General features: G+C 39.3%; 1 protein-coding gene across 4 annotated transcripts in view; it reads right to left on the bottom strand.

The window, feature by feature from the left end:
- Positions 1 to 12,239, bottom strand: part of PLD1 (phospholipase D1) — a 227,897-nt gene that overhangs the window by 50,874 nt on the left and 164,784 nt on the right. For all 4 annotated transcript variants that reach the window (XM_049867117.1, XM_049867115.1, XM_049867116.1 and 1 more), the window contains one exon: positions 9,070 to 9,158. In XM_049867117.1, coding sequence (XP_049723074.1) covers positions 9,070 to 9,158 — 89 coding nt within the window. The remainder of the gene's footprint in view (positions 1 to 9,069; positions 9,159 to 12,239) is intronic.

Genomic DNA, 12,239 nt, shown 5'->3' with positions numbered 1-12,239 from the left:
AATATTTGTCAACTTGGCTAGTCCATGATTCCCAGAATTGTGTGACTGTCCACCATTTTGTCATCTAATGTGATTTTCCTATGTGTTGTAAATCCTACCTCTATGATGTTAATGAGGCAGGACTCAATCTATAAGATTAGTTGTGTTTTAAGTTTTTTTCAATATTTTTTGAGATATAAAAGAGAGAAGCAAGCAAAGAGACAGTGGGACCTCATACCATCAAAAAAGTAGTGCTAGGAGCAGAGTACATCCTTTGAACCTGGGGTCCCTGCACTAAGATGCTCCTAGACCAGGAGAAGATTGATGACAAGGACCTTCCTCCAGAATGGAGAGAGAGAAAAAGCCTTCCTTTGGAGCTGGCACCCTGAATTAGGACTTCTAGCCTCCTGGACTGTGGGAGAATAAATTTCTCTTTGTTAAAGCCATCCACTTGTGGTATTTCTGTTATAGCAGCACTAGATGACTAAGACACCCCCCAAGCTATATTTAGCAGATGCCAGAAGAGGCCTGAGGCAGATCAAGCCTGAGAGCTGGAAGCCATCTGCCTAAAGATCCATGACCCATTTATCAACTACGCCAAGGTGGGGGATGTTTTGGAAACAGGACATAGGGAAAGCACTTTGACTCTGACTGAATACAGAGCAGAAATAATGAGAACTCACTGAATTTGACCACATTTACCAGGAAATGGCTAAACTCAATTTCCTTGTGGTTCTTTGTGTGTAGAAATGGGGCTTGAGATCGTAATTCAGGTGAGTTATAGGAAAAGAAAATCAGATACAATTATACAGAAAATACAAATACGTACATTAACATAAACAAACAGGAAATAGAAAAATAAAAAAATTAGAATAAGAGTGTGGGGATTTAAAAAAATTAGTGACTGTATTTCTGTGGTTGCTATAATGCTGCTTGTACAATTAAAAACAGAGTAATAATCTACCACACGGCTGTGTCATAGTGCTCAAAGCCCTCTACACTGCCCTTCTTGCTCTCTCCTGGTGAGCCCCCTCCCTTCCTCCACCCCTTGGTCTCGCCTTGGTACTGGGGGGCTTGTGTGTGAGTCTCAGTTATGAAAAGCTGGGTTCATTCAGAGCAGGATGGTCTCAGGGTCTAAAAGAAGGCTGGAGAGAAGCTCAACATGCTCCTCCAATGACAAGACACGTTATTTTATTAAGACTTTGAGATTTAGAAATCATATTTCATTACTGTAAGCTTCCAGAGCTGGCATAAATCCTCTCATTGTTGTAGGTTTTCGAGCAGTGACTACTGTCAGAAGTAAGAAGTTTGGTTGGGATTTTTATAGAGAGAAATTTATAGTATGGTGGTATGAGCTATGTTAGAATTTGATCTGTAGTTTTTGGTGGTTTGGGACATAACCCTTTTTTATTCTGTGTTTGGCTGTTAAGCTTTTTAAATACAGTAAACCTTTCTAAGCTTCAGTTTTCTCATTTGTAAATGAGGGAGTTAGCTAAAAAAATTTCTAGTCCATGAGAAATGCTGGCCCTATTTAGCACTGACTTTATGTATGTGCGACTTTATAGATGACGACATATACTATGTTGCACACACACATACACACACACTTTTTTCCATTGGTTATCTTTGGAAAATGGAAGTTTTAAATTTAAGAATATTGATGGTTAGGACCAGTATGTCTGACTTAGCTTTTCCTCTGGACTCAATAACCTCTGACAATCGTGACCCCACATAAGGTTCTACAAAACCCTTTATTAAACTCTTCCTACTCTGCCCCAGCTGTTTCAGTCTCATTTTTTTTCAGTCCCTCCCTCTCTTCCTCTCTTTGCCAGGGCACATGTTCAAGCCCTAAATGATTGCTGACCCTGCCCTGTGCTAAATCTTTCTCTTCACTCTGTCTGCTGAGATTACCACTTAGATAATTTTTGGACTAGAATAAAGGCAAATTAAATGATCTAAATCAAAAGTTTTCATGCCATGATCTGTTGATCTCTGCCCCTGGATAACCTCTTCTCCAGGAATTTTATAGGGCTTGGAGGTTATCCCACAAGAAAAAAAAAACATGAAACTAGCAATTGACATACTTAGTTAAAATGTTGTTTATTCTTTTTATTATAACTACAATTTAAGTTTCTTTAAGACAGTTCTTCTCTAACATACCCAACATGCCATTTCAACTTGGTATAGAAATTACAGGATATGGTAATTACAGGACGGGGATTTTTCTTTAAGCCTAAGAAATTTTCATTTATCAAGCAATTACTTGAAAAAAGATCTTCATCTCATTTTTTTAAATTTTAAAATAAAGTATCTCTCCTAGATTTCTGGGAGGCTGAATGTTGGAAAATTTGTTCTTCCCTAAAAATCAGGGAGGCTTTGTGGCTTAGTGGTAAATCATACAATTTCATGTCCTATAAACACAATTTGAATCCTAGTGCTACCCATCAATAGCTGTATGACTTGGACAAGTTACCTAACCTCACTTGGCCTCAGCTGCCTTATCTGTAGGATGGGCATAACTGTACACTGACTTCATAAGGTTGATGATATGAGGATTGAATGAAGTAAAACAGGTAAAGCACCTTGTAAATGGAAAGACTCAAAAACTATTCACTAACATTATTATTCAGTTTACAACCAGTGTTTTCAATTAGAAAGCCTGTATAATTTCAAAGAATTACAAAGTAAATGGTACCTAAAAGTAAAACGAAACAAAAAAACCTCACATTATATTTCAGGATATTTTTTATTTTATTTTATATTATATTATATTTTATATTTTTGGGGAGGGTATTATCAAATCATATTAGGAAATCTGAAAATGGATTTCCAGGAGGAGTTGGGTGTAGATTTCTGGCAGAGTTTCTGAGTGGACAGCTCTAGACAGGTGGTGTTTTAATAATGTGCCTGTATCTGTCACAAGATGAACAAGCACCAGTGGAAAGAGATCAAAGCATGTCCTTCTTATACAGCAGGAGCCAACAGATAATTTAAAATAAAACCAAACAAACACAAATCCAAACCTATTGCCCCTGAGTCGATTCCAGCTCATGGAGACTGCATAGGACCAGGTATAACCGCACCACAGGGTTTCCAAGCAGTGGCTGGTCGATTTGAACCGCTGACCTGATCTCTTAACCACAGTGCCAAATTCTCTTTAATGAAAACGTTTCTGTTTCTAACATAGATATTAACTCTGAAACAGTAGATTTGAGTATTGTGCTTCTTTATCCTTGTCCAAATTTACAGCGAGCTACCATATTCCCAAGGAGCCCTGGTGATACCACAGTTAAGTGCTTGGCTGCTAACCGAAAGGTTGGTGGTTTGAAACCATCCAGTGGCTCCACGGGAGAAAGACCTGGCAACCTGCTCCCATAAAGATTCAGCCTAGAAAGCCCTATGGGACAGTTCCACTCTGTCACATGGGTTTGCTATGAGTCCAAATCAACTCGAGAGCACCTAACAGCACCACCACATTCCCAAAGGAGAATTTCCTAGAAATGCCATCATTCCTTACGTGAATTAGTGCTTTACAGTTTTCAAATTGCTTTCACATATATTCACATGGGCTAGGTAAGGCAGGTATTATTATTCTCTTTTTTTGGTGAAAAACCAGGGTATCAGAAAGGCAAACTGATATACTCAAAATGTCACACACCTGTAGATGACAGAGCTGGGCAGATTCCAGGTCTCCAGGCATCTGGTGCCCAGTTAGTCTCAGATTTTCCAGTGGAATATTCCCCATGGCATCATTCATGGGCAAACTGCAAATGCCAGCTGGTGCTGTTCCACAGTTATAGGAAGCATGAAGGGTTCAAGTAATTTTCAAAATTGTGTCTTTTTCAATGCAGTTTGAGTGTATTTTTTCAGTACAGTTTAATATTAAAACATGAAGGCATTAAATCAATTGCCTATTCTCATTGTGACAACTTTCTGGTGATAACAGTGCAAAAATGCACTCTCCTGTCTGATTTTTTTTTTAAATCAAGGAAGCAAATTATGCGTTTCAAGTTTCCATAAGCAAAGGGGAACTCAGATCACACTCAGAAAGTACTCATTCACATCACATAGTGTTTTTTAAAATGTTTTCTACCCAGATCGGCTGGGTCCTATTCAATCTTTTGGCTTATTTAGCTGATTTTAAATGGTAGGTTATGATTTCTTCCCCCTGATCTCCAGCCATATTTGAGTTTTGAAGATGGGTTTCAAGTGGGTTGGGAGCTGGTCTCAAGCCCAAGAGAGTTTTACTCGTTAGAGCAAACATTTTGTTTTCTACAGTGATTCCCCCAGCTGCTCTCAATTCAACATAGGATGAACAATAGTCTAAGGCTCTAGGTCATGGATCAGAACATGGAAGTTTTGCAAAAACCTGTTTCTGTAAAGAATTATGGCTGTTGAGGAGGAATCAGGAGAAAGTGGAGGGAACAGAGAGATCACTTAGGGGAATTGGTATGGGGCTGGATTCCAGTGCTGGCAGGAAAATGAAGGCTTAGCCCATTTGAGGGACCTGGCAGTTTAAGGACTCAGATCTCTCTGGAAGGGGAGGACCTGGAAGAGGGCCTGGCTTCCTTGGTCATGCCTGGCCAAATGCTGGCTGTCATTTGCCTCCATTTGCTTTGTGTTATAGTCTATTCTTTTTCCAACAGCCAAAATTATCCTGTTGCTAGGCACATGACTTTGGAAGGAAGTTCTGAGTCTTGGAGGAATAGAGTGCAGCAGAGAAGTCTCTGAAGGGAGAAGGGTAAGCTTGCAGAGGGGATGTTGGCTGTTGTTACCATGCCAGAGAGCACCATGGTGCTTGGTGAAGAAGAAGGACCCCAGTGCAGGCAGCCTGCAAGGTGAGCTTTTTCCCTCTGCCTTTACCTTACCTAAGAATACAAGCTAACCAATTTGAAATTATTAAATAAAAACACATGTTACAATTGTCATTAACATAGGAGATAAGCAATAATGTGGAGACGCAAAAAAGGGGAAAACATAAGTTATGTTCCCAGGATATGTGTATGTAGCCAGTAAAAGTCTGAACATGTGATGTACACACCATTTTGAAATGTTCACTGTTAGGAAGAATGAGACTACTGAGGGATCTGAGCTAAATGACACACAGTGAATTTGACATTCAGTGTGCTCATTTCCCATTTTCTACAAAGTATGTTTGAAATTGCTAGAGTCTTTAATGTGCTTTGTGAACCTCCAAACATAAAGTACAATCTGCAACAAATGCTACCCCGCTGTGCTACCTAACCATGCAACCTCACCATGGTACCTCACCATGCTACCTCGCTGTGCTACCTCACTGTGCTACCTCACCATGGTACCTCACTGTGCTACCTCACCGTGCTACCTCGCTGTGCTACCTCACTGTGCTACCTCACCATGGTACCTCACTGTGCTACCTCATCATGCTACGTTGCCACAGGTTCCTTTTCCTTTGAGAAACAGCTCACAGGATCACTGGGAAATCAGAAAACATCTTAAAGTTTCTTCCAGTCCTAAAATGCTATGATTTTGGAAGAAGTCAAAATTTTTAAAGACAAATTAATATGCTAAAGAAAAATATACTTTCAGGATTCCAAACATGTGAAAACAAATCTTGTAGGTACTTATTAAACCATGTATTATAGGGAACTAATAACTGGGATGAGAGAAGCCGGGTTTCATCCTACTCTATTAGCTGAAATACAAAGATATTTTTGTAAATTAGACACAAATTACCCTATAGGATTGGGGCAATGGCAAGGATGTAAGAAATTTCTGTACGTGCATGTGCGTGTGTGTTTAACTGTAAACAAAGCTGTGTTTAAGTCATCTCAAAACAGGTCCTATGGTGACTTTCTTAAAAAACTATATGAGAAGGTATAGTATAAAGGTCATCTGTAAAAGCACAGACCATCATTAACATTTATGGCCATATATGCTGTTCTAGGTGAGTACTAAGCAATCTTGGTTGCACCCTGGAACATTATAAAATACAGGTGGTGCCTGGGCCCCATTCCAGAAAACTGTGATCCTGTCAATCTGGTGTAGATTTCAGCTATCTGTATTTTCTAAAGGTCCAGTGTTGATTTTGATGTGTAGTTAAGGATGAGATCTACTGTACCCCCTGTAGGATATGGTGAATGTTGTTGTGAGCTGCCCAGATCCCCCCATCATGGGATAAAGACAGTTATTCCCTCTGCTGCTGACAGTGTTGGCCAGTGACTTCTCACTCACAGCAGAGTCCTTTTCCAGGAATTGCCCTTTGTGGGCCAATGGGACCTGTCTCGTCCAACGTCACACCTGATTCCTGGAGTCAGCTAGCATCCAATGACTAGTCAATGCATAGGGCAGAGTACCAAGGTCCAACCCACTTCACTCAGTGTGGGGCAACACTGAAGGGGTCTTCAATTCTACCCATCAATGGACTAGAGTTATATGGTGTAGGGGGAAGACATTGGGCTGAAAGTCCTAAGACATGGGCTCAAAGCCATTTTTGCCTATTGCTGTTAGTGGCGTGGACAAGTCCTGTATCACCTCTGGATTCTCAGTTTTTAACTCTAAAAATGGGGATAGCAACAACAACAATAATAACAATAACAACTACATGACCTGCTTTCAAGAGTAGTTGTGAAGATTCAATAAGATATAAACCATGAATCATATAAAATGGCGACTGTTATAAAATGTTCTTAAGTCTAAAAAGGTCCACTTATTATGTGAAAGAAAGCTATCAAAGCACCACATGACACTGAAAGCCAAAGCATGTTTTAATCCCCAAATGTATTATGTGATTAACATTCTCTACTGCATGTATCCAATGAATTGAAACAATAAAAAATAATGTATTTTGCTGCTTTTACACAAAGGTGAAATCAGCCATTAAAAGAAATAGGTCCATGGAAACAATTAGTTCAAAAGGCTAAGGACCACAGGAAGCACAGCCTTTACCAGCCTTGAGACCAGAAGAAGTAGATAGTGCCTGGCTACCACTACCGGCCACTCTGACCACGATCGTAATAGAAAGTCCTGATTATATAGAACAAAATTCAAATTCATAAAAAGGACCAGATTTACTGGACTGAGAGAGACTGGAAGAATCCCTTAGATACCGAAGTCACTCCTGGAGATCACATTTCAACCAAATAATAGACAAGCCCATATGTAACAACAACACATGCAAGGAAGTGCTCCTTAGAACAATCATCGACATGAGGCCAAAAGGACAACATATGCCCAAAAGTAAAGATGAGAAGGCAGGAAGGGGCAGAAAAACTGGGTGAATGCAACTCCAGGTGGTAATGGGGAGAGTGCTGACACATTGCCCAGATTGCAACCAATGTCATGGAACAATTTGCATATAACCTATTGAATGGGAAACTAATTTGCTCTGTAAACCACTTAAAGCATAATCAAAAAAAAAAAAGAAATTGGCCCAGATGCCAAGACCATTCGGTGGGGAAACAATAATCTTCTCAACAAATGGTGCTGGGACAACTTGACAGCCACATGCAAAAGAATAAACTTGGACCCTTACCTCACACCGTATGGATCAAAGACCTGAATGTAAGAGCTAAGTCTGTAAGACTCTTGAAGAAAACATGAGGGTAAATCTTCAAGACCTTGGATTTGGCGATAGTTTCTTAGGTATGACAACAGAAGCACAAGAAGCAAAGGAAAAAAAATAGATAAATTAGATTTTATCAAAATTAAAAACTTTTGTGCTTCAAAGGACACCAGCAAGAAAGTAAAAAGACAGCACTGAATAGGTGAAAATATTTGGAAATCATGTCTGAAAAGGAATTTGTATTCAGAATAAAGAACTCTTACAACTCGAAAATAAAAAGATAAATAACCCAATTCAAAAATGGGCAAAGGACCTAAACAGGCATTTCTCCAAAGATGATACACAACTGGCTACATGAGAAGATGCTCAATATCATTAGTCATTAGGGAAATACAAATCAAAACCACAATGAGATGCTGCTTCTTACTTACTAGAAACATCTAGAATCAAAAAGACAGATAATAATGTGTTGGCAAGGACATCGACAAATTGGAACCCACGCTGCTTGTGGGAATGTAAAACGTTGTAGCCACTTTGGAAAACAGCCTGGCAGTTCCTCAAAATATTAAACATCAAGTTATCATATGACCCAGGAATTCTACCCCTGGAGAAATGAAAGCATGCATCCACATAAATATCCACATAAAATCTTGCTCGTGTATGTTGATAGCAGATATATTGATAATAGCCAAAAAGTGGAAACAACCACAATGTCCACCCATTGACAAATGGATACACAAAATGGGGTATACCCATGCAATGGAATTTTATTTGGCAATAAAAAGTAATGAAGTACTGATGCATGTTATAACATGGATGGGCCTTGTACACATTATGCTAAGTAAAAGAAATCAGTTGAGAAAGACCACATATTGCATCATTCCGTTTATATGAAATGTCCCAAACAGACAAATTTACAGAGACAGGAAGTAAATTATTAGTGAACTAGGGCTGGTTTTTTTTTTTTTTTTGTAGGGTCGGATGGGTTTGGAGGAAATAAGGAGTGACTACAGGGTTTCTTTTGGGGGTAATTAAAACTTATAAAATTGATTAGGCGATGGTTATATAACTTGGCGCATGTAATAAAAATCATTGGATTTTACCCTTTAAGCGAGTGAATTGTATGGTATATGAATTATATCTCAGTAATGAAAAGAAAACAGTCCCACGGACTGAGGAAATAAAACAGTAAGGTAACAAGAATTTAAATATAATCCATGACAAAATATTATATTTTACTTTGTTATTTAAGTGAACAGAGCTCACTATCTGCCAGTAAATAAATCAAATTCTAAACCTAACACATGTCAGGAGAAAATGACTGTGCCCTGGAAGAATTCAGATTCCCTCAAAAATGGACGCAAACATTCTCAGCAACTGACCCGGATTTAAGGAATCAATAACCTACTGCTAGTTAAAGCAAAGCAAGTTAACTCATGCCCGCAAGTAAATGTCAGTACTTTAAAACCGGCTTTCCAGAGTCATTTCAGCAGTAAACGCAAGAACACCTGCAGTAAGGGCTCCTAAAAAAATGATAAAACTATTACCTGTGGGCTTTAAGTATCCTCTGGGCAATGGCATTACCAATCCTGTTGAAAACAACTCTGTCATCAGCGCAGCTTATGAAAAACTGATTCTATGGGAAATAAACAGGACAATCATGTAAGCCTTTCTTTTCAGAGTAGTATGCGCATCAGGAAAATGTGCTATAGAAGAAAAATTACATTGATGTTGAAAAAGAAAATGATTCACCCAGCAGACATGTTCTGCTCGTTGAAATAACACTCAGAATCAGAGAAGGCTCACCTCACCCTGGGTCTCCTGCGTTTCTAGGCAGTGTCACTTATGTCATCTTAGTCAAGCGGAAGGCTAGACTGATATTTCACCATGCAAATTGCTGGTAGGTGGTTTTCTAAATTACCTTCTTAGAACATTAGGAATATTCTAAATTTAATCAATAGGAAAATTAGATTTTTTTTCCTTCAGATCTATACATTGTGTAAATGTGTATGATAAAAATTCTATATTGGCAAACATCCCATATCATGCTAAGTTTACTTTTTTAACAGGGTAGATGCCAGAAGCCTGGTTTCCTTTTCTCCACCATTTCTCCATTATTTCCTGGTATCTGCTTTTGCCTTGTCTCATTTGTTTGGGTCTCTTATTATCCCTGAACTTCTGTTTTGTTGTTGTTGTTAGCTGCTGTTGAGTCGAGTTTGACTCATGGCAACCTTATGTACCAACAGAACAAAATGTTGCCCAGTCCCGCACCATCCCACAATCACCAGCAGGTTCGAGTCCTTCCTTGAGGCCACTGTGCCAATTCATTACACCAAGCATCTACCATGCCCTCGCTGACCCTCTACTTCACCAAATATGATGTCCTCTTCCAGCAAATGATCTCTAGTGATGACGTGTCCAAAGCTAGCAAGTTGGACAATGTGATCCACAGGGTTGTATTGGTTGATTTTTTGGAAATAGATTGCCAGGCCTTTCTTCCTACTCTGTCTTGGTCTGGAAGCTCTACCGAAACCTGCTCAACCTGAGTGACCTTGGCATTTAAATAGTGGCAGTGTAACTTCCAGCATCATAGCAACACACAAGCCACCACAGTACGACAAACCTACAGACAAGTGGTGGAACTTCTATTTTAAGCGGCCTCAAATCCTTTTTGTAGGAATGTTGAGTATATTTAAATAAACCAATAAAATGGAAAATGAACTATTTTTGTTCCTTTAATTACTTCTGCTATTCATGTATCTATAAAACATTCTTTAAAACTGTTACTAGAAAATCAGGGTTTGACATTATCATCATAGCTGTGTAAAAGATTTAGTTGCTTCATAAGGGAATGTTAAAAATTAGTTACAAAAATTACAAATATTATGTGTTCTAGTTACACAGAATGTTGTAATACGTTAGTAACTGATCAGGATAATGATCACAAAATAACCTTTGCTAGTCAACTCAAGAAAACCCTGGTGGCGTAGTGCTTAAGTGCTATGGCTGCTAACCAAAGGGTCGGCAGTTCAAATCCACCAGGTGCTCCTTGGAAACACTATGGGGCAGTTCTACTCTGTCCTATAGGGTTGCTATGAGTCAGAATCGACTTGACGGCACTGGGTTTGGTTTTTTTTTTGTCAACTCAAGTAAAGAGATATATAAACAGTGTCTCAAAATATGATTACCACCCCTTTGCAACATATCATTTTTACTACTATGAAATTTTTTATATTGAAGTACATAAATCTGTAAAATGTCTCCAGAAGACAAACTCACAGGAAGACATTGTGCAGAAACTCATCTGAGTTTCCTTTAGGGCAACAATCAAAAACTCAGCGGTGGCAAACAAACCAGATTTGTTTTTCTGAATTCAAATTACAAAGAAGCTTACAGAGAAGCTTACAGAGAATTTTAACATTCCTCAGCAGCTGTGAACATACACTGGCCACATGTCACGTCCTTTCCTTCTGCCTTTTTGGGAGGAGCACAATGACTGCTGATCGCTTGCCTAGGCCTTAGCAATGTCAACCAGGTCTACAACCATGTCTATCTACGTGGCATTCATGACCTCATTTAACACTGTGGTGCCATTAAAAAGAAAAGTTGATATGAATGCTACTAAAAAGAGGTGAAGTAGAATGATTCTGGGTAACACGTGAGCCAGCTGTTACATTACTACGGTACGATTGTCAAAACTAGTCATTTTCGTGTTACTAAACTCCAGACTTTATTTGGGGCTCATGAATTTTTCCACTAATGTCCTTTCTCTGTTCCATCATCCAATCCAGGATACCACATTGCATTTGTTGTTGTTAGGTGCCATTGAGTCGGTTCTGATTCATAGCTACCGTTGTGACAGAGTAGAACTGCCCCATAGGATTTCCTAGGCTGTAATTTTTACGGGAGCAGATTGCCAGGTCTTTGTCCCATGGAGCCACTGGATGGTTCAAACTGCCAACCTCTGGAGTAGCAACCAAGCCCGGAACGTTATGACACCAGGGTTCCTTACGTTGCATCTAGCCTGCTAATGTTTTTAATCAGCCTTCCCTGTTGCCAGCCCTGCAAAATAAACAAAGCTCTAATTCTTTCCTACTTGCCTTTAATGAATTATCACTGCATGGAGGGCAGGTTGCCAGAACTCAAAGGGAAGGAAAATAGGGCTAGAATGTTTGTTTTTTTTCCCAGCTAACCCAATTTTTTTGATTTAGTAGGAAAGAAAAGATTAAACGGGGAGAAGATTTTTTCCATTATTAAGACTTTTTATTTTCTCCAAGTTTTCTAAATTCTCTGAAATATTTTGATATCTATTTGAAGATGTAATTAAAGTCACAAACTAAACCCAGTTTCCCCTCTATACTTTGAACACAGACTCCACGGTCTGAAAATGTTTTATAAAGACACAAGATTGAAGGCAGTGCCGACCTTCAATATCCTCACACCTCCCTTTTCCATGGCCCTTTCACTGCGTGGTCCCTGCTCCCACACCCCCAGCCTGTGGCATCCAGTCACTTCTATTTTAGCAATTTGCCCCTATGTGGGCTCTCCTGAAACAGTACCTGCCTCACACTTAAACCCTCCAGCCCAAACCAAATCAAGACCTACGTATCCATGTTAGTGTATTTCTGGCTGATAATATTAGCAAGTTGATACATTTTCATAACCAGGATTTGGGGAGTGCCCAGTGCAGTTTTGAGCTAATGCAAATGCAGGAGGA

This window comes from Elephas maximus, chromosome 23 (assembly GCF_024166365.1).
Source record: "Elephas maximus indicus isolate mEleMax1 chromosome 23, mEleMax1 primary haplotype, whole genome shotgun sequence".
In the NCBI taxonomy this organism is placed as follows: Eukaryota; Metazoa; Chordata; class Mammalia; order Proboscidea; family Elephantidae; genus Elephas; species Elephas maximus.
This window is presented reverse-complemented; position numbering and strand designations above follow the sequence as displayed.